Here is a 27,516-nt window from a genome sequence, read left to right as displayed (position 1 = left end):
TATGCTCAAATAAATTGGTTAGTCTCTAAGGAGCCACAAGTCCTCCTTTTCTTTTTGTGAATACAGACTAACACGGCTGTTACTCTGAAACCTGTCAAGTAGAGAAAATCATTTTTAAAGAAGGAAAAGCACAGTGTAAAACCACACTGGCTGTCGCGGGGCTTGGGGAGCACATGTGCAGTACCAACACGTATTTGATCTTTATTTATGTTTAACTGATTGCAGGTCACACTAATGGTGCCCCTTTCGTGCAAACCCCTCTGGCAAGGAGGGCAACGCAACCGCCAGGTAGACAAGACACTGCACAGCGGAGCGTGGGTGTGCGTGGGGACACCCCAACTCTTATTACGAGTGGCCGGGCGCACCCACCGCAGGAGTGACCGTGGGCCCCGCCCGCTGTACCGTGGGTGTGGAGGATGAAGAGCCGGGGGGAACCCCGGAAGGCAGGGCCGGTGGAGTGGATTAAACACACCGGCTGCCGCCCACCCTGGCTGATCCGGAGATGACCTCAGCTTGGTGTGAGGCAATTGAGAGACCCCGCAGCTCTCTTCCACTGGGGGCAGGGGCACAGGCCGGGCCCCCGGGGGAAGGACAGGGCCCGGCTGGTCACTCACCCCGAGAATTCCCCCCTCTCCTCGTGACAGCACAGCCAACGGCCTACGACCGGAAGTAGCTGCGACTGCGCGCACCTTTTGTCTCCACCCCCTTTGTGACGACTTACGGAAGCCGGGAGAGGGCTGTCGGAAGCACGCCGAGGCGGTTGCCAGGCGACGGGGCGCTTGCCTGGTTACCGTGGCTCTGGGGGGCGGGTCAGGAGAGCCGGGCAGGCAGCGGTAGCAGGAGGATGAAGGAGAAGCGGTGCCTGTGCGAGATTTGTACCTGCGGGTAAGAAGCAAAGGGGACCTCCGAAGAGCGGCCCCTTCCCCGAGTCCCCTAAGCCTGATCCACTGGGAGACCTAAATCCCCCCACAGGGACCCGCCCTCCCAGGGCCGAACCGCCTTCCCAGGGAGCCTCAAACCGCGCCCTCCTCCCCCGTCCCCGAGCAGCCCGGGAACCAGCGCCCCTTGCCTCCGGACCAGAACCCGAACGCCAGCCCCGTAACAGGACCCGAACTTCCTCTGCCCCGGGACCGCGCCCAGCCTCCCTGGACACGAACGTCCCGGGATCCAAAACCTCCTGCCCCAGCCCAGGCGCTGCCGTGCCCCTTGCCTGGAAGTGGTTAACGTTATATACAGGGTTTACAGTTTGGGTCAATGGCTCTTACAAATTGTTCCAGCACCATTGTGCCCCAGGACCCGAATCAGCAAATCCCATCTGGATCCAAAAACCCCCTGGCCCGAGAACCAAACTTTTTGGGACCAAACTGCCCTAGGGCCAAAGCCCAAACCCCCTGGACCCTGGGTCAAACCTCGCTGAGCATGTACCTCCCCTATCCTAAACATGAACTTTCCCTCCACACACCAGATCCCCTGCGTCTGGAGACTGAACCTTTGGGGCCCAAAATCTGCTTTTTCCAAGCAGCCCAAACTGTCCCTCCTTCCCTTCAAACACTCTGATACTGTTCAAGAGCAGGTTTCAGAGTAGCAGCCGTGTTAGTCTGTAGCCGCAAAAAGAAAAGGAGTGCTTGTGGCACCTTAGAGACTAACAAATGTATTTGAGCATAAGCTTTCGTGAGCTACAGCTCGCTTCATTGGATGCATGCATGTAGCTCATGAAAGCTTATGCTCAAACAAATTTGTTAGTCTCTAAGGTGCCACAAGTACTCCTTTCCTTTTTGTTCAAGGGCAGTTTCATTGCGACCCTGTCTAAGGGCATGTGCATTTTACCATCATCTCTTCTAGACCCAAGGTGGAAGATTTCCCTAAATTTTTGAATGAGGATACAGCCAAAAATGAAAAAAAAAAATCTACAGAACATTGTTTTACTGTGGATTAGCCAGCTTGTATACTGCTACTCACACACCCGTATATGCTTTATCTCAACGTAGCCTAGCATAGTGGTTTTCAAAGTGCAGGTCACAACCCAGTACTGGATCATGGACTAGAAGGCACTGGGTTGCGGTGGCTCTGGTCAGCACCGCCGACCAGGCTATTAAAAGTCCCATCAGTGGTGCTGCCTGGCTAAGGCAGCCTAGTTCCTGCCTATTCTGACACTGCGCTGCGCCCCGGAAGCAGCCAACAGCAGGTCTGGCTCCTAGGTGGGGGGCCGATGGGGCTCCTCATGGTGCCACCGCCCCGAGCACCGGCTCCGCACTGCCACTGGCCAGGAACCAGCCAGTGGGAGCTGAGGAAGGGGGTCGGTGCCTGCAGATGAGAGCCGCAAGGAGACACTTGCTCGCCTCCACCTAGGAGTCGGACCTGCTGCTGGCTACTTCCAGGGCACAGCATGGGTCTGCAGTGCCAGGACAGGCAGGAAGCCTGCCTTAGCACCCCCACTGCACCGCTGACCGGGAGCTGCCCAAGGTAAGCCCGCGCCTCAACCCTGTGCCTCAATCTCCTGCCCCAGCCCTGAGCCCCCCACAACCAAGAGCCCCTTACTGCACCCCAAACCTCTCTTCCATGGCCCCAGCCCAGAGCCTGCGTCCCCAGCCCAGAACCCTAAACCCCTCCTGCACCCCAACCCACTACCCCAGCCCAGAGCCCCCTCCCACACCATCAACCACTCATTCCCAGCCCCACCCTGCAGCCCTCACCCCCGCACCGCAACCCTCTACCCCAGCCCTGAGCCCCTCCTATACCCAAACCTGTCATCCCTAGCTCCGTTGGGTCATGGGCATTAACAATTTTCTTCAACTGGGTCACCAGAAAAAAAGTTTGAAAACTACTGGCCTAGCACACCCTTGTTCCAAGGGCTCCAGGGAAAAGGAGGCGTTTCAGAACCAGTTATGCGAGTTCCGACTGCCCAGGAGGACTTCTGAAACCCAGTGGAGAAGGCTTTACAGCTGTTTCGTGGTCTCTTACACTAGCAGAGTTGACATAAAGGGGACACAATACAACTGTGAATTCCTGCCCTTGACTTTTGTTTTAAGCTCTGTGAACTGTAGCCACATTTTACAGCCCTAATATACATCTGCCACTATGGCCTGATTAAGTCTGGAGAAGTAAAAACAGCTTTTTAAGAAAGTATCTGGTTTCTTTAGAAAAGGAAATTCAGAGACAGGTTTCAACTCTCTTTGGAGTACTGTTCTGAAAAAGGAAAAGAATGTGGGTTCTTCTTAGTAGAAGTGAAATACACTTAGACTTTGTCTAGACTAAGAAAAGGTGGTTTTAAAATGTTAATTCATTTTTTTAAACACCTTTTTATGTAGTCTAGACTGGGTCTTAAATTTAGATTGTGCCTTAAAGCATGGCCCTACTTTAATGTGTTTGCAGACGGGCTGCACAGCAGTGGGAGCAATTCTGGCTAACTCATCTAGAATTCATCCTGGGTAGAAAACACTGGCACACCAGCTCTTCATCCTTTTTAAATAAGTGCAACATGCTAATCCTTTCCCTGCTCACAGCCAGCTCTGCTCACTATTACGGAGCGGAGCTTGGCCATTGTCTTACTTTCAACCATGTCCTTTGGAAGAGGCCCAATTCGTCATTGTCCTACAGCCTGTTCAAGCCAGTGAGGCTCATGCAAAAGGGTAGGTCAGGAAGAAGGTGTCTTACAGGGAATACTACCTCCTCCCACTATGGGTAGTACACTGGAATGCAGTATTACCTACCTGAGAAAATTTCAAAATCATGACTCAGACTTGAAAAAAATCATATGATTGGCTTAAAACTTATGAGATTTAAAAAATAATACAAGTTGGGGTGTTTTTATTTGCATTCAGTACTGGAACTGTTAGGGTTCACATTTTAGCCCTCATTCAATCATGAGAGCTAAACATTTACAAAGCAAGCAAGCAAGCTGAGATTCTCAAATAAATCCTGGATCTGTGCCTTTAAGAAAAACATCAAGTATCATGAGACTTGTGAAATAAAACCATGAGAGTTGGCATCACTTTGTATAGGAGACACAGAACCAGCTTTCCCAACTCTCTACCACCTCTCTCACATGCAGGGGGCATTGCAAGTTCCAGGACACATAGGACAGGCCAGATTAATTGGAGAGGGAAGTGGAGGGGTGGTGGTAACCATAATACAGTGATCACTTGCAAGGACACAGAATCATCAGGGCATTTGAACTCCCCAGCCCTGTGGAGGGGCATCGGCTTTCTGCCCTTAGCCGCAAGTGAGTCTAATGCTGGTCCTCCTTGGCGGACCCCCTGAAACCTGCTCGGGGCTCCCTAGGGGGCCCTGGATGCCTGGTTGAGAACCACTGGGTTAAAATACACATTGCTGAAGGTTTTGCGGTCAATAAAATCTCAAGAGGTTATTGTTTTAGGCAGCTCATTAAGTTTGCTTTGCTGTAGCACTACAATGTTTCTGTTTTTATGGGAAGACTAGTTGCTTGGCAGTGTTACCTGGGCATTATGATGTACACACAAGAAAACTGTGATATATTGCACAAGTTCTATTTAGCAATCTGCTAGAGTCTTACATACTGTAATTCTGAATTATTTTAGATACATTTATATTTCATTCTGAATATTAAAACAGAGGGAATAATTCTGCTACCTGTAGTTAGGTCCTGGGAACAAAAATGTCAGCCAGAAGGTGTTTCTGTGTCTCAGAATAGACAGTGCATTAAAGGTTAGATTCTGCAGCCATTACCCATACTGAACAGCATTTACTCATGAATAGTCCCTTTTAATTCGGGTAGTAAAGTCTTCGGCATTTGTATCCAGAGGTTCTAGGTTCAATCCCCACTGCCAGCAATACAGTCTAGGGTATGGTGTTACAAATGGTGGCCCTGGCCCAGATAGTGAATTGAGCTTGGGTGGTGAATCTCTGAAGTTCAGGAAGAGCTTCCCTAGGGGAAGTGTGTAACCACCTCACTGTAGTGCTTAGTGGGATTTCTCATGCGAATAAGTGCTAATCACGATAGCTAAGGGTTGTAGGATCTGGCCCTTATTTGTTGAATATTAACATTACTAAGAGTATTTTAAGAATATGGAGAGTAGACACCCTTCTCCCTAGGCTGAATCCCCTTTTCAGTGCCAATTAAAAATGTATGCTTTCAACAACTTTTTCCTACAAATAATTGTGCTGCCAAAAAGACTGGGTGTCTGCAGGGGCTGAGCACAGGCAGCTCCCATCAGCTTGTAAATGCTTAACACTTCTCAGGGTCAGAGTCAGTGCTGGAGACTTTTCTGTATACCAGTCACCACTAAAGTTCCTAGCTTCTCAAGTCTAGGATGTGTCTAGCAGTAATATAGGATTGCGCCAAAGTGTACAAATGATCATCTCCCAGTTGGTTTGCTTAAAAGGCAAGTTTTGGTTGTTATTTTTTAAACCAGAAAAATGTTCTTGTAACTGCATTTGTTCAGAATAATGGTTAAATTCTTTATTGGTATCCCTGGAGTATATATCCCCAAACCCCCTTCCCAGTTTCCAAGTAATATTTTTTGAGAATGGACCAGGTATCAACTACCAACTGTTCTTGGGATATTTCCATAATAAGAAGCAAACATTTTTATTTCCTTATTTCCCATGGGTTGCAAATGTGCTACGTTAATATTAAAGAAAATGAACCCCTGCCTGTGAACAGAGTCAGGATTCAGATTGCTTGCTTGATATAAAAGTCGTTAACAGTTGGCAAACATAGGATGTGAATTCTGGCCTTCAGGAGCAGAGAATAGCTGTGCAGTAGTTAGATGACCTCCCAGACTATATCTAAGAGTAATATTTGTTTATAGACAAGAAAGTTGCCCATATACAAGAGTTTCTCCCTATACTTATCTTCATTTTGGTATATAAAGATATAGAACTATTTACTAAAACTTATTTTTTTAGTCAATCTCCCAGTCCTTTCACACTCCCCTCATGCTTTTTATAATTTCCTGAAGAAGATAATAATTTCTCAATAAATGATAGATAAAAGGAAAGGGGAAGTTTGAATGAAATGTTAGATACTTAATACTCAATACATCTAAATGCTTGTAAACCCAACAGAAAATTAAGGATGGAATTAGGGAGTACTAGAGCACTGTGGAAGAGAATGTTTAGTCTTTGTTAGGAAGTCCATCCACTGTCGGAAAAGGAAACAGGAAAGATTAATCAAATGGAATACTACAGAACAGTTCACAGGAAAATGGAATAAGCAAGAAAGTCCCAGGAGCTCTTCATTCAGCAGGTAAATGGAGAATTTAAATATATATTTTTCAGTTAAAATAATCAGAACAATTAAAAAATAGACATTCCAAATAGTTAAAAAGAAAACAAACTGGCCTCATTGCGGTGAGGAGTGCCCTATGGGAGGATCCCTGCAGCCACACACAGCCTCATTGACTTCAGTGGGGCTCCACTCAGGCACAAATATCTGCTAGTGCAGAATTCCTTGCAGGACTGGAGGCCTAAATAACCTTCACAGACACTGTAAATTATGCAATCTTTTAGTTTTTATTATAGGTTTCTTGACACTTTCCTTTATAAAACTGTTTTCAGTTGGATATAACTTTGCCAAATTTTAACCGTTTGGTCTGAAAGTTTCCATGCTGGGTGTCTGCCTTGGGAAGATTATTATTTGTTTGTTTGTTTAATGTAATCAAGATCAGTTTAGCTATTTCTCAGAACGAGGTTAGGAAAAAATAAGTTATTTTCCCGTGTTAAAAAATTCTTACAACCATTTTGTTGAGACATTCTAGCACCTCCATGCTTTAGAGCAGGGTCTTGAAATTTGGCAGGAGAGTCACTCTGGTGTCAGGGATATACCTTTTGCTGTCCCTGGAAAAATAATTGAAAATTTTGCCAAATTATGAGTTTACATGTGCTTGGTAAAGGCTTGTTAGCATTTGGCAGCAAAATTCTCCGAATATTCCATTTCTACTGAGCATGCTCCATTCCAGGGTTACAATGGCTGAGCAGGACTTTCCCTACAATAGCTCTACTGGCAGACACAGACTGCTGTGGTGACAGGCACAAGAACTGAGGGCACGGAGACTGTCTCCCCAGTATTCTCAAACTTCCTACTGCTGGTGCTCAGGCAGCAAGGAGAAGGAGAAATAGGTTGATTGGAATGCAAAGAGGGTGAGAAGCTGAGCCTATGAAGGTGGTGAGTCAGGGAAAGTGAGACAGTGTCCAGACAGGAATGGGAAGAGGAGCTGAGGAGGGATTATGGGGGCTGAGCCAAGGAGTCAAGGGAGAGTGGGGAACTGGGACATGGACATGGACCTGGGGAGGACTGAGGCTGTGGCAGTTAGGCACTGAGGTGCTTTTGCAAAACCCACTAAGTGCCTATCTGCCTCTTTAGGCTCCTAAATACCTTTAAAAATATGCCCCATAGTCTCTGCTGAAGTCAATGGAAGTTTTGTCTCCCAGGGGCTTCAGGAGCAGGCCCTCTGAAATGACTAATACAGCAGCCCAGAGCAATGTTAACCAATCATAATACATACTCAAGGTGCCTCCTGATTGGCTACAACTGACTTTGGTGAAAACTCTTCATAACCTTGGCATCAGTCAGACAATATATGCATCTTGATTGGCACTACAGATAATAGATTTCTTTCCGGACTTGTAATTCAATCTCCCACTTAGAATGCAACTTTTTAAAAAAATTGTTACATGTGGAGCTGTATATACATACCAAAAAACGGTCCAGATATTTCTGATGAGGAATTTCAGAATGTATGTAACAATATACTGATCATGACTACATATTTAAGTAAATATAAACATTTATTGTTCCTCAAGATAACAAGCATTTTTTTTCAGTCCTCCTTACCCCTCAGGTAAAGAAATCTTGATGTTCAAGAGAAGTGAATGCCTGGTTGATATTGGTGAATTGGATTTGTCTGATATTATTTATACAGAAAAAAAACAAGAAAAGCAATAGAAAACCAAGAGAAAGCACAATAAAATGGTGGAAGGGAATGATACAAGGGGAGGTCAGATCAGTGATGTCAGAAGAGACAGGCATGTAGGCTACAAAGCAGTAGGTTCATCTCTAGGTGAAGGGAACAGGCAGTTAAATTAGGGTGTGGTTTGAGGATTTTTATGCTCATTAGCAAGGCAGGCAGCAAAGCCCATGGTTCCTCACTTATAGAAACATTAGAAACTTTTAGAGACATTTATCCTCCTTGACATCTCAAAGATACTATATATTACATTTTAGCTGTCTTTATTGAGTCTTTTTATTTAACTTTTTGTATCTATCTGCTAGCGTGCTAGCACCAAGCAAAGAGTAGGCCTGAGACAAAGATAACAGAGAGCCCAGTACACAACTACTAATTCTCCGTTGGAGGATAGTCTGCAGCTGACTCAGTAGAAAAAACAAACCCACCCTACCTCCAGTCGCATTGGATGAATGAGGAGTCCCCTTCTGTCAGTCAGTCAGTCAAGGGATTGCCCTGGGGATTTTCATACCCCAGTTTCTCCTCCTTCTGGTGTGCTGGCAGGCTTCCCCAGTGACATTCCAGAACTGAAGAAAAATAATGGGAAGCCTACACTACTTAGGTTATCTAGCCATTTTGCCCAGAGCATCCTGGGTGAATGTCCATAGTGGTGTGCTCCCATAATGGAAATTAATTAGCTAGGTAGGAAAATTTCACTCTCAGCCTTCTATTCAAAAAATAAGGTTTAGGACTTTAAACACTTTCAGATAGAGGCTTGCAGTGTGTGAAAGGATGAAGGGAAAAGAGGAAAGAGGAAGACAAGGAGGAGGATGACATGCTGACTTATCTTTAATGTTACAATCCAACCCAACATCAAACTGATCATCTAGCAGCACCAGAGGCAAATACAGGCAGGAAAGGAGGTTACATTTCTTCTGACTGTGCAGGTATTCATCTAGCTGTTTGGAGCACTTTGAGATAGTTGCAAGAATCTAACTATGTAAATATCATAGATGAGGTATGACAGTCACAAAAATTCTCTTTATAGAATCTGTTGTCCCCTCAGTCTATGTGTATAATGCTCATTGATGTTAATGTTTCAAGGTGTTTTCCTTTGGCAGGCAGATATACAGTATGCCTCTCTCAATGGTAGTCAATCCATGACACAATTATAAAGGACCCTGAGGAATCAGCAAAAACAAACAACAACCTTCTCTTTGCACATTCACATAAGAGAATAACTACTTGCTAAAGATTAATTTTGCTTTTGTCATGAAAACTGGATTTCCACATTCCTCAGTTTACTAGTTCTACTTAAAGAGTTTCAATGAGACGTTTCTTTGTCTATAAATCATGTATGTTCCCCCCAGAATTATTTTTCCTGCCAACACTAGGGAACTCAGGTCATTTAAGCAGCAGAATAGTTTCAGTAATCTAGTGTCCAAATATAATTTCTTTCACTCAGATGGTGATGTTTACCTTGGCAATTAAAAACCTTATTGAGATATTTATTTTGTTTATAAACTCTTAATGATTTAAAGTCTCCTAAAGGAGACTTTTCTCATAATAAATCTTATTCTATGGGAGGGAATGCTCTAGAAAGCTCTCAGGGATGAATCTTGTTGGCATGAGAAAACAAATTATGTGCCAGATCTTTGGCTGATGTAAGTCAGCATAGCTCTGTTAAGTCAACGGAGCTACACCAGTTTATACAAGCTGAGGTGCTCGCCCAAATGGTGTCTATTTAAATTTTTTGAAATTTATCTGTTAACATGTTATCTAAGCAATAAATTAGCAGTCTTGCTCATGGAAGGAAGAAAACATAACCCACCAGAGCTGACATCAATCATTCATGAGTCAGGAACACATGCACTTCAAAGTACATTAAAAGATCAATAATTCTAGCATAAAAGATAATAATGAAGTGTAGGTAACATGTTTGTAGGCAAGACACATAAATCAGAGACTCAAATAGTTCTCAATTAGCCGAATTATAAGTAACCTATTTCATTAGTCATGTCCCATCTTTTGATTGATGGGTTCTCAACAGATATTTAGAATTCAGATCTCATTCTCCACTCTCTGTCTCTAAAAGTTGTGATTTGGTTGTAATCATTTCTAGAAAGATAGTCTCTTAATGATAATTTTTTTATTATCATTTGGATTAAACCCCAAACTGGATTTGTCAGTTATCCAAAGCCATGAAGTATACTCTCTGAGGCTGATTCCCATTTACATTAAGGCCTCCTTGACACTGCCACTTACTCCCACTTTCAGTCCTCTTTACATTGCCAGGACAACGTAAAAAAGCCTCAGTGTCAATGAGAATCAGGCCGTGTATGTTTTTTGGTGCATATCTTTTATATTTCACAATTTGTAAGCCTTAGTCTGCTACCATTACTCACATTGATAGTACCTTACTCCTGAATAGTCCCATTAAAATCAAGTAACTGTTTGTATGTTATGGGATTATTCAATCTGAGTTAACAATTTTAACTCATCAGAAATAATAGAGTCTTACGCAGTCATGCATAATTACTTTTTGCTAGAGATGCTTTGGTTCTCTTTGACAAAAATAAAATGTCATGGCACATTTTGATCATTCAAACACTGATGGACTCCATTTAAATTTTTAATTCATTATAATCTTCAGGGTCCTTCAGGAGGAAAGTATTTTTCTAATGGATGTTGTTTCTGCTTGTAGCAAGTATGATAAGTGCAGGAGATATGACAATGATGAGGGTAGTGTGGGGGATGTTGCAGAACAGAGTACAGAATGTAGAGACAGCTGAGTGTATGAATCTGATGATATCAGAACAGCCATTTGGAATAGATAGGGTCCTATCAAATTCACAGTCCATTTCATGGTCATAGGATTTTAATAATCATAAATTTCAAGATTTCCGCTATTTCAATCAGAAATTTCATAGCATTGTAATTGTAGGGGTCCTGACCCAAAAAGGAGTTGGGGGGGGGGGTTCACAAAGTTATTGTAGGGGGGGGGGTTGCAGTACTGCTACCTTTACTTCTGTGCAGTTGCTGGTGGCAGCACTGCCTTCAGATCTGGGCAGCCTGAGAGCAGCGGCTGCTGGCCAGGATCCCAGCTCTGAAGGTAGAACCTCTACCAGAAGCAGCACAGAAGTAAGGATGGCATGGTATGTGTGACAGGTTGGATCACAGAAAGCCCCTTGGGAACTGCCAACTTGTAAATTGCATCCTATTCAAATTATGACCTGATACTTGGTAACAGTGTTTAGATGGTTTTGTTTATTGTTCGCCCTTTTGGTTTGTAAAGAAGAAGTAGGCCGCCATGTTGGAAAGGAAAGAATAGGCGGGAAATCTAGTAGCTAGTTGCTAGGCAACAGAAGGATTATATAGCCTGGGAAAGAGCAGGAAGGCGTTGCTTCTCCTTTTGCTCTCACCTTGGAAGGAAGGGAAGTGGTCAGACACCAGTTATCTGCCTATTTAACAGCTCACCTCGGAAGGGAAAAAATTTAGATTATTGTTGAGGTTTATTATTTGAAGGGAAGCATCCATCCATCCATGGGGTTTTACCTCGAGTGGTTAGGGCTCTCACCTGCAGACAGGACGTCACAAAGGGGTTAGGGTGGGAAGTTAGTTGGGCTTCTCACCTGAATCATCGTCATTCATCGCCATTATCCGCTGCGGTAGCTGTTCCAGTGGTGATCATGGTCCGGAGAGTTGTCATCATCTGTCGAGTCCCGGTCTCAGCAGCAGCTCCTGGACAGGGTAGAGAGAGCAGTTATCACTCGTCCCGTTGTAATTCCTGTGTGAAAGAGTGCATGGTTGTTAATCTGTTCAGTATTATTAATCCTTCCTCTCATTCCTTTGTTCATCCCATTCCTTTTCCCCCTAATGAATAAAAGTTTGGTTGTTTCACTTGTGGTTTCTGTAATGATTTTATATAATCTCTGATAGATAAGCTACATTGAGGGAATCTTGGGAGACTTCTGTTGGCTCCCCGCAGTTTTCTGAAAGTAGGATCCTGAAATAAACAACAAAAACTAACAAACTGATGTCTCAAGACTACTTCTGCCCCTGCTTTCCTGCCTGGCAGCTTAGGACTTCAGAGCCCTGCGTGTTTTGAGCCAGACCTGCTAGCCTGCTGCAAACCCAGACTCAGGTCTGAACCACGTCCCCTAACAGCTGTAGGCTTAACTGAAAGCAACTTACAGAAGTGTTCCTGAATTTAACACTCAGATGCCCAACTCCCAATGGGGTCCAATCCCTAAATAAATCCTTTTTACCCTGTATAAAGCTTATACAGGATTAACTCATAAATTGTTCGCCCTCTATAACACTGATAGAGAGATTTGCACAGCTGTTCCCCCGCCCTCCCAGGTATTAATACATACTCTGGGTTAATTAATAAGTAAAAAGTGATTTTATTAAATACAGAAAGTAGGATTTAAGTGGTTCCAAGTAGTAATAGACAGAACAAAGTGAATTACCAAGCAAAATAAAATAAAACATGCAAGTCTAAACCTAATACAGCAAGAAAACTGAATACAGATAAAATCTCACCCTCAGAGATGTTTCAGTAAGCTTCTATCGCAGACTGGATGCCTTCCAGTCTGGGCACAATCCTTTACCCTAGTACAGCCCTTGTTCCAGCTCAGGTGGTAGCTAGGGGATTTCTCATGATGACTCTACTCCTTTTTCTGTTCCACCCACTTATATATCTTTTGCATAAGGCGGGAATCCTTTGTTCCTCTGGGTTCCCACCCCTCCTTTTCAATGGAAAAACACCAGGTTAAAGATGGATTCCAGTTCAGGTGACATGATCACATATCACTGTAAGACCCCAAGCCTTCATTCCTCCCAGCCTGACTCACAGGAAGGCCTGCCTGCAAACAGAGCCATCCACAGTTAATTGTCCTGGTTGATGGGAGCCATCAAAATTCCAAACCACCATTAATGGACCACACTTTGCATAATTATAATAGGCCCTCAGAGTTATATTTCATATTTTTAGTTTTAGATTCAAGAGTGATACATTTATACAAATAGGATGACCACACTCAGTAGATTATAAACTTTGTAATGATACCTTACAAGAGACCTTTTGCATGAAGCATATTTTAGTTACATTATATTCACACTCATCAGCATACTTTCATAAAATCATATATAGAGTGCAACGTCACAGTATGGTATTGCCACCCTTACATCTGCGCTGCTGCCTGCAGAGCTGGGCCTTTAGTCAGCAGCCGCCACTCTCTGGTCACCCAGCTCTGAAGGCAGCAGTGCAGAAGTAAGGGTGGCAATACCATACCATGCCATCCTTACTTCTGCACTGCTGCTGGCTGGGTGCTCGGCCAACAGCCGTCGCTCTCCAGCCGACCAACTCTGAAGGCAGCACAGAAGTAAGCGTGGCAATACCGTGACTCCCCTGCAACTCCCTTTTGGGTCAGGACCCCCAATTTGAGAAACATTAGTCTCCCCTGTGAAATCTGTATAATATAGGGTAAAAGCACACAAAAGACTAGATTTCATGGTGGTAGACCAGATTTCACAGTCTGTGACATGTTTTTCCTGGCTGTGAATTTGGTAGGGTCCTAGAAATAGGTATTGTGGTTGGTGAATGGTTTTCTGAAATAAGGTGATGAAAAAGGTATGAGGATGCAAAAATGAAGCTGCTGTCTGTGTGAATATTATGCTGTTTGTTTCAACCTCTCGTGGGCTGTATGCTTAAAATCCATGTGATAAGTGCCTGTTGGAATAAACTATTTCTGATGGCATGTATGAATCTGATAGTCTGTTTTGTTAACTAGCTTTTGATAGTTATATATAGTATTTTCTATTTGCTACTTAAGATGATGTTTTTAGTTGTGAAATCTGGAGTACATGCTGTACTTTGTGAATGAATATTATACAGCATAGATGAATCCCTGGAAAAATTCAGGGTGGGTGGAGCTATGTGATCAGAAGAAACACCTTCTCACTTCCCTTTTAATCTCTTCTCTTCCTGTTTTTCCTTCCCTCCCCTAGTGCTTTTCGAACTGCTCAGTTCATTGTTAAAAGTGGTGGGATTGTGACATCAGAGGTAACTCAACCTTCTCTTCTCTCCCTCCCATTTTTCTTTGCTGCTGCCCTGCCGTCAGGTCGCAGTTAATGGTGGGATTGGAGCATTAGTGATAAATAAGTGACATGGGAGTATTATCTTTTACAGAACCTTCTACTTTATTGTGCAATTGTCAGTTGTTATTGTTATCCCTTTGGTAGACCAGTTTGATTGAAAATAAATTGGCAGCTTGAGGCTCAAACAGACCATACACTCCACATGATGCATCTGCTGAGACTGACTTGTTATGTAAGGTTATTCACTTAACCATTTAATCTAACTAGTGAGCTCCAAAATCACATGGCCAAAGTGCAACTAAAACTAGCTTTAGGGATTTCCAATCACAGGTAATTCCTTTCTCTGTTTCCTTTTTTACTTTTCTCAGCAGGAATCCTATATGCCTGTTTCTTTAGTCTATTTAATTTTTTATTTCACTTTGATTCAATTTTTTCTTCTTCTCAGTATTCACTGCTAGCCCAATTTTTCTGAACAGGTCTTCACTCTGTTCTTTGAATGTCTAGTTTCCTGCGGTTGAAGGGTATTTTTATCTAGTAATTGACATACACTTTTGCCCTTCCAGATCTTGTCACAGTGTCTGTGATTCCTGTACAGCCTTTCATTAAGTTCACTTATTCACCAAGTAACATTTTATATTTGGTAACCTCTCATTAGCTTGTACCTGAACCACTGCTGGAATTGAGCTAGCAGATATAGGAGGACCTACTTTCATTTCGTCTATCCTCTAAGGGAGAGAGAGGCTAGCATAATTCCAGTGCACACTACACAAAGCAAATTAAGAAATTCTGACCATTCATTCTTGTTTAATGAGTCTTCTCTTTGCCAATGGTTCATTCAATCAAATCTGAAGAAGTATTTTTTAATAAATACGTCAAGAGACAGAAAGCACCCACTAGTTCCTGTAATACTGTTCTATACAATCCGGCTGCATTTTGTATATAAACTGTGATTGAGATTAATGGAAGATGATTCTGAATCACATTTAAACTTAGCTCCTTTATCCTGCTTGCAAGGTGTAAAGAAGCTCTGTGTAAATGACAATTAGGCCCAATGTGTCTAAACATTAACCTGTATATTATAATTTCTTGCAAATCATATCCCAAAATTACTAGAGTTAAATAGTACAAGACATAATACAGTATATACACCCAATAACAAAAATAAAGCCAGTACTTTTGGGGGATAAAGAATTTCAGAGATATGGGTGTGAAAAAAATAAATTGAGATGAGAATTGAGGAGGGATAGATTCAGGAGATTTATTCTAGAGATCTGGAGCTGCAGTTCAGAATGCCATAGCACCAACTGTGATGAGATTGTGTAAAGTAGGGAGGTGACTGGCACTGTTATGAGAAATGGTGAAAGACGTATTGAAATACACAGGGAGAAAAGGAATGAGGAAAAGAGAAAGGGCAAGATATCAGAGAAGTAGGGAGAGGTATTGAGTTATTGTTACAGATTAGGGAAATAATAGCATGAAAGAAGGAAGCCAGTGCTTGGCAGAGAAAAGAATGCAAGGAAAGAGTGAGTTGGGTAGGTGACTGATTACCATTTAGAAGACTGACAGCTATATTCATCCTCCCTATTCTGTACTAAGGATGCAATAAATATTCTTTGTTCCTGTGCTGTTGTGGCCTATGCCGTGCTACATAAATGGTAACATCCTTCATAACTACAGAACAAAATAATTTGTTTCCCTTTCACGCTCAAGAAGTGTTCTAGATGCAAGATACCTGTGATGACAATCCTATTTCTTGTTATACACTCAGAATATCTGGTGTGTGTTTCCCATAGATAAAAACTATTTGAAATTATCTTGTTTCAATTTCTTATATAGGCGCCATCATTGCCCTCATAAATCCACAAGGATTTATGATACTGGAGGACAAGCTTGCCTCATGACAGAATACGTGGACAAATATCCCCAGTATGGCAATCTCCCTCCACCCCAGAGTCTTAAGCCAAAGGAGGAGTACCAAACACATCATGGAAGAATGGAAGGAATCACTACATTTAAGTAAATATTTTGAAGCAATGTATTTTGGAGCTGATGTTATTCTACAGTGTCCTCGTATTTTTTCATTTAGGGAAGACAGCTCTGTTTATTGGAATCATTTTCCATTGTGAAATAATTTGATTATTCGTTCTCTTCAAGGATATATATGCATAAAGTTTGAGTATAAGATGGCACAAGTCAATCATGTTTTAGAGTTGGCAGATGGCATGCAAAGGATTTTTTTTTTTGTCCTTTGGGGATTCATTTTTATCTCCAAAAAAGATCTGAAAGGTTTTTTTGTGCTGGGGATGGTTTTTCTGCTTGGTTTATACATTAGAAATCCAGGACTCACCAAAAGTCAGTACCTGTGTGCTGAAACAGTCTTTTGCATGTAGATATTGTACCTGTTTGGGTGCCCAATTATCCAATGTCCACATACAAAAGCAGTTACCCAGGAAAATGCTGGATCCTTTTGCTTTCAGTTCTCCACCTGCACTGTTTAAATACTTGGCCCTGAATGAAGTTTAATTTTTTCCCCTGGGTTCTCTCTACTTACTGGTTGATCACTTTCTATATAACTGCATAGAAGTTTTTCAAGTCAGATAAGGTATGAAACAATACTGAAAACACATTTATTTTTATTTATCAGAGTTTAGAAATATGAATATTTGTTAAATTATGAATAAAGGTAAATTGCTGTCAGGTTTGAAAAAGGGATTCCACCACCTTACTACATACAAAGAATACACCATATGTCAGACTCCAAATATCTGTTGAATGATTATTTTCTCATCATTGATCCTATGATGTTGATGATGTTGATCCTAAATCAGCAATTGCTTTCAAAGAGTTAACATTTTAGTCCTTCCACAGTAGATACAATGTAGTTTTTGTTAAGTTTCTATATATGGAAAAAATGTCACAAATGTCTGGATCAGAAAAAGGTAACATTGTGAAGCAGTACTGCATGTTTCTCCTTTTCAGGTCTGATTATCTTCCATACGATGTTGTAAATCGACCTCTTCGGGTACAAGAAGAGTATAAACCAAAACCCGGAGAGATTGATTTTGGAACTACATACAGGAGAGATTATAATCTTCATAAAATACAACCAGTGACATTAGTAAGACCATTAGAAAGAAAACAGATTAAGGGAGGAAAATTAGACACCATACCAACCTATCAAGGTAATTACATATGCCATTTTTAAAGAGAGAAACAGCCACAATGATGGTAGTATTCTGAACTGCCATATTGGAGTTGAGGTTTGATTTCTGACTTTGGTCTCTTACTCTCTGGCCCAATAGGTGACAGTAGTGAAGAGGGAATACCCTATGTTTCTCAGCAATGGATTCTATTAATTTAAGAATTAACGTTAATAGGCTCTGAAAGAGAAGCCCTCTCCAGGTTTTCCCAACTGGAAGGAGGGCAGCTGTTAGATTGTGGCAGAAATATAGGAAACCAGCTAAGGGAAGGAGAGAGAAACTTTGGGTTCTAATGCTAGTTATAATCTAAGCACATCTTCAAGATACATTTGGAGAAAATTGTAACTCCTTTGGTAAGAAAGATTATTAAACAATGTCAAATAGAAACATGTTAATATTATTATGGACGCAATGTGCCAAGAGTCTCGCTTTCCTGCTTTGCTGCTGGACTTAACTGAAGCTTTGGATATCAATAATATTTAGCAATGCTTTTGGAAGAGCTAACATTTGGTACAACTCAGGTGTTTTCAGACTCGGCATCGTGATGGGCACCTTCTGAATCCAGTTTTTAGAATGGGACTGGAGCTTGCTGGAAGGACAATATACCTTGTTTTAAGACCATCACTGTCTCCATTATGAGGTCCAAGCATACCTTAGTTTCTATTGTGGTTGAGTTCACAATTACTGTTTTTCTACATAGACTGATGAAACAAACTTGATTTCAGATTCGTCTTTACTATATACTTGGTATAGCATTCTGCTGATGACCTTTTTCAACAAGATGATCTTCTGTTACTTATTGATGCAACAGTTCCTAAACAGCCTCCCTGTAGATTATCCTGACAGGTTACCTTGGTATACAAATAATCTTTTACATATGAGATGTTGTACTTAAAATTTGATTGTAGCACATCTGCTCTACAATCCAGATTAAAAATATCTGAATGTGGATTATGAGCTATGACCTATTAGAGCTGCCTGCATGAAAGGCAAGAGATGCTCTGATGGTAAAGACCAAGGACTAGAAGAGAAAGATACTTAAGATGCTGAAGATCAGGTGAGGCCATTCAGAGTAGGAAGTTAGAAGAATCGGGGTAGAGTTGTTAGAAAGCGAAGAGCGCGTAGTGGCAAAAGTAGAGGTAGTAGAAAGAATTGGGCAGCACTGGGCCTGAGGGGAAAGAATATCTTTGATAACAATATTATTATTCACCAGCTTCTGTACACTTGTAGTTTAAGATGTCACCAGCATCTGTCACTAAAATTATAGTTCATAATTCAGTCACCTTTTGTTTATATGTATTTCATCCACAGTCCTGAGATAAAATGTAGACTTTTGCAGACATATCCTCTATACAGATATTTGTGTGCAATAGAAAACAGAAATCAAGTATGTACATAGAAACTATTTCTTTTTTCTAAAAGAAATAATCATCTTGTGGTACCAGGTGGCATTTTACTGACTGTTTGGTCTATTCCCATAGTAGCAGGTAAACAGAACTCCTGTATCTAGTAGTAAAACAGAATTATCTTTGTTACTGAAACTCAACTCTTTTGATCAAAAGGGTTGGTGGGAGAAGAAATTAGATTTTTTAATATGGGACAGCCACAAATCAATAATAAAATCTGTAATCTTTCTTTCTATCAAGTATTGTTTTTGTCTTAAAGATGACTATAGATCATGGGAAGTTCAAAGAAGGGAGCCAAATAAATTGGGACACACCTATCATCCCCCTACAGAAAAGTTTGGGAATTCTACTACATTTCAAGATGACTTTGTTCCTAGGGAGCTGAACCCCAGACAAAGCTTTAAGCCTCCAGGTGTGGCCAAACTTTCAGATGTACCTTTTGATGGTGTTACTAATCATCGCAGTTCTTACATCGCTCATCAACTGGAACCAAAATTTGTAAGACCAAAGGAAGAATACAAGCCAAGCAGCCAACCCTTTGAAGATCTGACAACCCACCGGAATGATTTTAAAGGGCTACTTGGAGAGTTTACAAAAAGCTGCAAGCCTGAATACACTAAAGTTGGGTCTAATGGTCACTTTGATGGATGCACTGAATTCCGGGATCGTTTTCAGCCATGGTCAGTCTCCTTGCCTGAGGCTCGCAAGATAAGAGATTATGTTCCACCTCCAGGTAATATGGATTTACACTCCACAAGCCATCTTGATTATGTTCCACACGTGATCTGTCCTGTTGCCCCCATAAGACCAGTTTCTTATGGAAGAAGAAGTAATGTCCCTTTCCAGGGGAACACCACAATGAAGGAAGACTTTCAAGCTTGGGCCAGCTGTCGGCAAGAAATTATTAGAAGACATCAGGAAATTCCAAAACCTACTGGAAAATTTGATGGCTTGACCACATTCAGGTCTCACTATATACCACATGAGATAATTCCAGTTCAGAGTTTCAAACCTCTACGTGTTGTAGTCCCTAGTTCTGCTCATTTTGAAGATGAAACCATGTATCGTACAGAGTATACTCCAAAGAAACAAGAGATCTGCCCAGCAAACTATCCATCTCCTCCAGGATACGTCTTTGTAGACACAGATTCTCGTGGTCACAAGTTCTTCTGCAGAGTTACTCCAGAAATCAATACATTTTCCCAGTCAAATGGTAATCATATTCCAAAAGAAGTAGCTGTTACTTCATAATTTTTTAATTTTAGTAGTTTACATATTTTAAAAAATGTTTAGAATCCTATAGCTTAATTTTTTTCCAGGCTAAACCTCAATGACAGTTGGCAAGTACAAGTTGTTATTGTAATTTTAAAATTGTTAAATCACTTAAACTCATTATAGCTTTTTTAAAAAAACTGGGAATGACTTTATTACAAGATTGATGAAGATTAGGCAGCCTTAAGATGCATCTGAACATTTTGTATGGAATCTGTTCTCTCTAATTATGCATTTTACAATTATTGTGCTTTTCAGTTTTTACTGTCTTCCAGCCCAAGCACATACTGTGTGCATTTAAATGAGATTATGACTTGCTGGAAATCATTTTGGAATCATTGAATCTGCCCACCCTACTTTTGAAATGTTTTAACATGGCTTCTGTGACCAGTATGGAAAATACTTCCCCCCCCCTCCTCCCCCCGGAAATCTTGATAGCCAAATTGCATTACAAACTAGCCTCGCACGTAGCCTATAACATAATCATAAAATAGACTTCAGACAACAAATACCCTTTTTATGCTGGTCCAGGAAACTATGCTAGGACACTGCTAACACTAGTCTTTAACTTAGCTATTATTAATACAATTTCAGCTACTATGGCCAGAGCCTAACGGTGAGATTCTAACTTCTGATGCATGGTACATATTGACCATATAATAAAAAAGATAATCTGCTAACTTTTGCATACAAATGCAATAGCAGATTTTTTTCTGAGACACAAAACAGAGCTGATTTGACTTTGGTCCTTAGTTTCCCAGCTAAAGAATTTTAACATGTTTCAAATAAGTAGACAAAATAAATGGTTTATTAAGATAATGTGTGTGTGCATATAGGAGATGTTAAGCATTATTTCAAAGTATTATCTCAGTTTCAGTCATCATGTCCAGGATTTACAGTGATCCCTTCTTACAATACTTATTTAACAATATTATGTTGTCTTATCACTTTCAGTATGAGTATCAGTAACTTATAAATATATTATCTTTTACTCATTACTATAGGAAAGCCATTTTAGCTTTGAAGTGTCATGTATTTGTATGTATACCAAATCCCCAATAAAAGGACTGAAATCAAGTACAGTATGATGTTGAAAGCAGGAACTGAATCACATGCGCTCCACTCAGAAAGGCAGAAAAAGAGACCAGGACTGCTGGAAATGCTTGTTTTGTATAACTGTTACACCATGCTCCCGCTGTTCTTACAAGAGTGGTTGTTTTTAAATGTTCTTGTTTCTCTTTGTGCTATGTCAATTTGCTTTAGTCTAATTGAAAAATCAAGTCAATTAAATTTTTTTTTTAAGTTCATACATGTTTTCCAGTTTGTAAAGGGATATTTTGGATTGGATTTTTCATTAAATGTTTAGGGCTGGACTGGCTTGAGCAAGTAGCACCATACAGCGGGCAGGGACTGAATTCTGATTTAGTTGCAGTTATGTCCCTGGGAGGTTTTTAAGTGCTTTGCTTCCCTGACTGGACACTTCCCTGAATCAGAGTCTGACCACTGAGTCCTTTTCATTTTTATTTAGCAGATCTCAAATTTCTTATCCTCACTATAGATATATTGTCCTGATATGCATTTTCTTTTCTTGCCTAAATAATTTAAGGAAACTCATATGCTGACTCTACCACCTACTCACAGATACAAAAATGTAATGATAAATACCGAGGGGAAACAGAAGTGCAAACTCAAATAGGTGTAATAGAGTTTGAAGCAGGTGTATTTGGAGATCAGGTATTTGGGGGGATTTTTTTCTCTCTCTCTTATGGCCCTGAATACTGCCTCTAAACTCATTATTTGAAGGATGGAGTGCCTAGGGTGGGGACCCTTACCCATGGGAACCCAAACCCAAGGGTAGGGACCCTACCCATAGGAACCCTAACCTTAGACCCAAATCCCCTACCCATAGGAACACTAACCCTAGGGCAAGGACCCTTTCCCTTGAGAACCCTAACCATAGCCCCAAGTCTCCTACCCATAGCAACCCTAACCCTAGAGTGGGGACCCCTACCCATAGGAACTCTAACTCTAAGGCAGGGATCCGTACTCAAAGGAACCCTAATCCTAGGGAGGGGACCCCTATCCACAGTCACCCTAACCCTAGCCCCAATTCCCCTACCCATATGAACCTTAAGTCTAGCCCCAAATCCCATACCCATAGGAACCCTAACCCTAAGGTGGGGTACCTACCCTTAGGAACCCTAACCCAAGGCCCAAGTCCCCTGTCCATAGGAACCTTAAGCCTAGCCCCAAATGCCACACCCATAGGAACCCTAACCCTATGGTGGGACCTCTACTCATAGCAACCCTAACCCTAGGGTGGGGACCCCTACCCATAGGAACACTAACTCTAGCCCCAAGTCCCCGACCCATAGGAACCATAATCCTAGGGCAGGGACCCCTACCCATAGCAATCTTAACCTTAGGCCCAAGTTCCCGACCCACAGGGATACTAACCCTGGAGCAGGGACCCCTACCCATAGGAACCCTAACCGTAGGGCAGGGACCCCAACCCATAAGAACTCTAAGCCTAGTGCTGGGACCCTTACCCATAGGAACCCTCACTCTAGCCCCAAGTCCCCCACCTATAGAAACCCTAACCCTAGCCCCATTCCCCTACCCATAGAAAGCCTAAGACGGGAACCCCTACTCATAGGAACTTTAACGCTAGGGCAGGGACTCCTACCCATAGGAACCCTAACCCTAGGGCTGGGACCCCTATCCATAGGAACCTTAAACCTAGCCCCAAATCCCCTGAAATAGGAACCCTAACCCTAGGGTGGGGACTCATACCCATAGAAACCATAACACTAGTGCAGGGACCCCCTACCAGTAGGAACTCCCAGTATGATTTGCACCCTCCAGACCTTGTTCCTGCCTACTGCAGACCGCCTCCTCCCCCGGGCCTCAGCTCACCCCACTGAGTGTAGTCTGAGCCCAGAGAAGAATGACTGTGCCACAGGCAGGGCAGAGGAGAGACTGGACCGTCCCTCTGCACACCAGTGCCCTGACACAAACTGGTAACTGATATGTAAATATAAACATTTTCTGTGGTGGGGATGTGATGTTGGATTATGAACTAAATTCTCTGCCTGCTCTCTTCTGGGTGGGGTTTTTTATTTTCTTAAAGGTAAAAACAAAATTCAAAATATATTATCTTAACATAGTTGACTTAATATATCAACCACAGTTGCCAGCTTTCACACAGTAAATAAGCACCCCGACTTGCACAATAAGCCAAAAATCAAGTTAATCCCATTTCAAAACAAGGCCAAAACAAGCCAATCCCTAAGAACCCCAACACTCTATGTGACTAGATCCCCCCCTCCCCCCACGACATGCAGTCTGGGACTGTGGTGGGCCTGCTGTGCATTCCTGACTCTCTCCACCCCTTGCCTCTGCTTGCCCCTTGCCCCGGCTTGACACGAGCTGATAAAAAAAAGAAGCAACAAGCTACACCAAGCAACAAGCTACAAGCCAAAAAACTAGCCAGCAAGCAACTCGCAAGCCAATTAAGCCAAAAACAAGCCCAATTCCTGTGGTTTTTTGCAGGTTTGGCACGTCTGATATCAACATGTTAGTGCCTTGTTTTGTTAATCTTGAGATAGCTGGTATCAAATGTAAATTATATTATCTTATAGTTTTTACATCAATTTTGTCATGGCTTACTAATACTCTGCTAAACATGGCAAATGGTGAAACTGTAAGCATGCAGGTTTATGTTTGATGTGCTCGCTGCAGCAGTTTGTGCTGTTCCCAAAAGGGTGCTAATTGAACCAATGCAAATTTAAAGAGATGGCCTTGCAGAATTGGATGTTACACAAACTGGGCAAAATACCTACGTTAACTTTAGCTCCCCTGAAAACAGAAAAATTGTAATTAAGCATCCACCTTGGGTTTATGCAAATACTATGGCACAGATCAGATCAAATCAAACAATAAAATCTCACCATCATTTTCACTATGCTAGCAGGCTCTAATTTAATTATAAGTCAATGGGGAGATTAAGTGAACTCAGGAAAAGCTCAGTACAGTTATACATTGAAATAGAAAGAATAGGAAAGGGGAATATTAAAAGGCTGTGAGTGTGCTAACCAGGGGTAGTCAATAGGCAGACCGCGAGCCAAATCCAGACTGCCAGACGCTTTTGAACAGACCCCAAAATCTTTTTATTTACTTATCATCATCATTATTGTTTTTTATTATTTTCTCTGGTGTCTGGATCTCCACTATACCTTGACCAAGAAATGCGGCCCTTGACAAAAAACAATTGACTACCCTGGCGCTAACTATGCTCCTTTTCTGAGCCAGAGCCCAACCGCTGTGCCCCAACGGGGCAGGTGGGCAGGCTCCGCATCAGCTCCTCCCAGCCAGGCTCTGCAGGCAGCAGGTGAGTCCCGGGAGAGAGGGGAGTGAGCGAGGTGGGAAGTGGAGAGCGAGTGACAGAGGGAGGGGGCACAGGAGTGAGCAGGGGCGGGACCTCAGGGGAAGAGGCAGGGCCCCAGGGAAGGGATGGGGCAGGGGGTGGGGCAAGGCTGTTTGGTTTTCAGCAATTAGAAAATTGGCAACCCTTTGCCTTTCTGATGTTACTGTTGAAAATACTGGAGGTGATGCTTCTAAGAATAACAACATCAAAAGCACAGCAGCCCAACAGTGCTGCAGGTAGTTTCGGTATTATCAAGATTCCTACAGCAACAGACATTTTCAAGTTTTTATGTCAATTCTTCTCCATACAAAGTGGTATTAAAAATGTCAGAATAAATAGGCTGGAATACTAATATTCCCAGTGAAATATCCTTCTTGACCGTTAAAATCAAGATTTTAGGGTGCCCCATTATTCAAAGAAGAAAAATTACTGAAACAGGCTCAATCACAATTCTAAAAGACATTTTATACACCATACCACCAAAATGGTTATGCAGAATTCCTTATCTCTAAAGGTTAGTCAGAAAAAGAGCTGGTTGGTGGCACATAAACGATACTGAAAATAGGATTCCATGTATAGTATTTCATTATTAACATCTAGGATTACTCTTCAAACACAATTATTTCTTCAGCAGGGAAGAGCGGAAGGGCTGTACTCCACATTTCCATGCAATCCTGGTTCAGTGCTCCGTGCAACCTATGACAGCCCCAGGCGTGTTCTAATTCACACCCATCCGCAATGGCGTCCAAGGAGCTGTTTCAGCAGCTGGGGTTGCTAGTGCACAGCAGCATTTTGGCTATCTCCTCCCCTCTACCACCCACACATATTCCATATGCCGGGGGTTACAAGGGGTGAATGAGAGAAAGAGTGAGAGTGTATTGCAGAGCTGCTCACAAGAATTTGTTGGTACTGGAAGAATCTTCTACCTATGTAAGGCAGTTTTAAGTCTGCATCACATCTCTAGAGCAGTGTCACGCAAACTGTAGTGGGGCTGAAGATCTGGTCCAGAAAACAGCAAAATTAGAGAAATACTGCTGTTTTTGAGAAGTTAAAAATAGGGAAGGAACAGAATGGTAACATAACACTGGTAACAGCAACATACCGTACCTTCTATGAAAATGACTTAATAAACAATCTCTGTATAATAGTGCAGATGAATAACTAAAGTAGAGTTTATTTCAGAAATATCAATGAAAAATAAATGTTAGCCATCTTTGGTTACTGGAGTAGCAGTAAAAATAACCTAGAGGAATGTCATGCCAATTGCAATAACAATCATTTACAGCACTGCCTCCAAATAGCATGCATACTTAACCAAAGATAAAATAAAAGAAGCAAAGGAGTGCTATGTGTTAACATTTAAAAACTTTAAATACAAAGAAAAAACATGAATAAGAAATTTTGGTAATAAGAAAAATATATGTCCCAAAATCTTTATTACACACTGTACAAAACAAAATATTGCACTTTAAAATCAGACAATAAATATATACAAAAGTATTTTACAAGTGTTTTCTTTTAATTTAAAAAACTGCTTAAGCAATCAAGACCCATTATTGATTAAAAAGGTAATGATCAGGAATATCCTCCCTTTGCAGTCAGCTAGAACACAACTGCCCACTTTAAACACTTTCTATACAGTAGTGCTAGTCTAATTTTCAGTGATGCAAACCCATGGTATAGGAATACTGTTTCTAAAATTGTTCTTACAGCATGCCTACTAATCACAATTCAATGCAGTCTAATAATCTACTAACGCAGGCTCCAATTCAAGATATGCATTCAGGCTTCCAATTTGTGCAACAGTTGGAAGCTGCAAAAGAAAAAAATGCCATCTTCAGCCTTGTGCAGGCTTCTCTGGGGTAAAGCAAAATGTTTAGCCCTATCAGGCATATAATTTGTAGTCCAGAAAAAGATTTACTTAAGAATGTCATGGTCAGAATTTACTAACACACAAAAGGCTTGAATGGATAATGATCATGATGAAAAATCAGCTTGATTGAAATTGATTTCTTACACATTTATCTTCATATATAACAACTCTTTCCTCTTACTTTTTTCCATGACTGGAAAATAGAAAATATTTATTGAAGGGATAGAGTTGGACAGGCACATTTGACCAGTTACTGGCTTTACGTCCCCAATTGACTATGAGCAGGAGAATAGTGCTCATGAACATTTCATTCACAGCTCTTATAAGAAAGTCTTGAGTCTAATTTAAGATCAATAGAGAAGATTAATCATGCCACTATTTTGATCATATTTCAGTGAGACTGGAGTACAAAAATAGGAGCAAAGGAAAATGACACCTCATTTATTCAAAAACAGAACCATTGCTGTTTTGAAAATCATAACAGCATCTACAATGCATACACATAAATACAGGAATGAAAAATGAAATGTACTGCTGTGTATCCAGCCGACAGCTAATCTCAATAAAATTGTCCTGTGAGATTGACCCTTATTCATAGTTTAAGCTCAGGCTGTTTATGAAAATGTAATCACTGCCAAAAAACGTTATAGCTACAAGCCACTGCTTCTATAGATTTAAATATCTTGTTAAATTTGATAACACAATGAAAATAAAAAGGGACATCAGTTGCTGCATTCCAAAATTCTTCAAAGGATTTTGTGATTTAGACTTTCTTATAAGTAAAGGGAAGTAAGCATTACCTGGTGCTTTCTAGATAAGGTTGTTTTTTCCCAATAAAATTATACTATGATGACCTGTGACGTTCCACAGATGATGTGCCATGATATTCTCCTCTTAATCCAGACATGAAAATGTTTAAAACATTAAATGTTCCACTGCAGTAGAGTGGCCAATGTAAGCTTCCAGCAAAATTTCCGCTCAAGCATATCAATCTACAATGCTGTTTTTCATCAATCCCATGTATCCATTTAACTATTAGGCCTACTGTCTTATTTACAAGTATATTCTTTGAACAGTCTAGATTTAATGAACCTGTTTTCTCATCTCTTCACTGCAGCATCATGAACTTTCCACAGAAGAATTACACTTCTTGACATGACTGACAACACCTTTGCTTGTAGAGGTCTATTAAGCATAACTTTAGATGTTTTACAAATGTACAGTAGTGAGTTGTATCCTTGCATTCGCCTTCTGAAAAATATATTTAAACATTAAAAGGCTTTATAATGAATAAGGGATAAATAGTAAATCATAG

The 27,516-nt window shown here is 41.4% G+C and overlaps 3 protein-coding genes across 14 annotated transcripts in view; 1 reads left to right on the top strand and 2 right to left on the bottom strand.

Annotated features, from left to right (window-relative positions):
* The window catches only part of EFL1 (elongation factor like GTPase 1), a 152,312-nt gene extending 151,598 nt beyond the window's left edge, over positions 1-714 (bottom strand). The window contains exon 1 of one of the 5 annotated variants that reach the window (XM_043524610.1): positions 615-714. The gene's annotated coding sequence lies outside the window, so the exon portion shown is untranslated. Of the gene's footprint in view, positions 1-402 lie in introns of all 5 variants that reach the window. The other 4 variants (XM_037911762.2, XM_037911763.2, XM_043524609.1 and 1 more) reach the window with 4 other exon arrangements.
* Positions 642-21,249, top strand: SAXO2 (stabilizer of axonemal microtubules 2). Of its 4 annotated transcripts, XM_043524611.1 has the most exons (5): positions 821-885; positions 6,046-6,226; positions 15,861-16,040; positions 17,004-17,206; positions 18,890-21,249. In XM_043524611.1, exons 3-5 carry the CDS (start codon positions 15,922-15,924, stop codon positions 19,879-19,881), a joined length of 1,314 nt encoding a protein of 437 aa, XP_043380546.1. In that variant the 5' UTR covers positions 821-885; positions 6,046-6,226; positions 15,861-15,921; the 3' UTR covers positions 19,882-21,249. The 4 variants fall into 4 exon arrangements, with proteins under 4 accessions (XP_043380547.1, XP_007066898.2, XP_043380546.1 ...); XM_007066836.4 differs by lacking the exon at positions 6,046-6,226 and having other exon boundaries at positions 643-885; XM_043524612.1 differs by lacking the exons at positions 6,046-6,226; positions 15,861-16,040 and having other exon boundaries at positions 642-885.
* A 4,227-nt stretch (positions 21,250-25,476) lies between these two features.
* ADAMTSL3 (ADAMTS like 3) overlaps positions 25,477-27,516 on the bottom strand; it is a 277,102-nt gene continuing 275,062 nt past the window's right edge. For all 5 annotated transcript variants that reach the window (XM_043524045.1, XM_043524044.1, XM_037911341.2 and 2 more), the window contains one exon: positions 25,477-27,452. In XM_043524045.1, the coding sequence (XP_043379980.1) occupies positions 27,343-27,452 (110 nt within the window). In that variant the 3' untranslated portion in view covers positions 25,477-27,342. The remainder of the gene's footprint in view (positions 27,453-27,516) is intronic.

Source organism: Chelonia mydas, chromosome 10, assembly GCF_015237465.2.
Source record: "Chelonia mydas isolate rCheMyd1 chromosome 10, rCheMyd1.pri.v2, whole genome shotgun sequence".
Taxonomy (NCBI): domain Eukaryota; kingdom Metazoa; phylum Chordata; order Testudines; family Cheloniidae; genus Chelonia; species Chelonia mydas.
The sequence above is the reverse complement of the archived record's forward strand: the minus strand, read 5'-3'. Positions and strand labels throughout refer to the sequence as shown.

Bases quoted from the DNA above. Each gene is read 5' to 3' on its own strand.
- SAXO2 (XM_007066836.4), top strand. From the start codon at position 845: ATGAAGGAGAAGCGGTGCCTGTGCGAGATTTGTACCTGCGG. The intron at 886-15,860 runs GTAAGAAGCAAA...TTTCTTATATAG, and splicing joins TGCGAGATTTGTACCTGCGG to GCGCCATCATTGCCCTCATA. The intron at 16,041-17,003 runs GTAAATATTTTG...TCTCCTTTTCAG, and splicing joins GAAGGAATCACTACATTTAA to GTCTGATTATCTTCCATACG.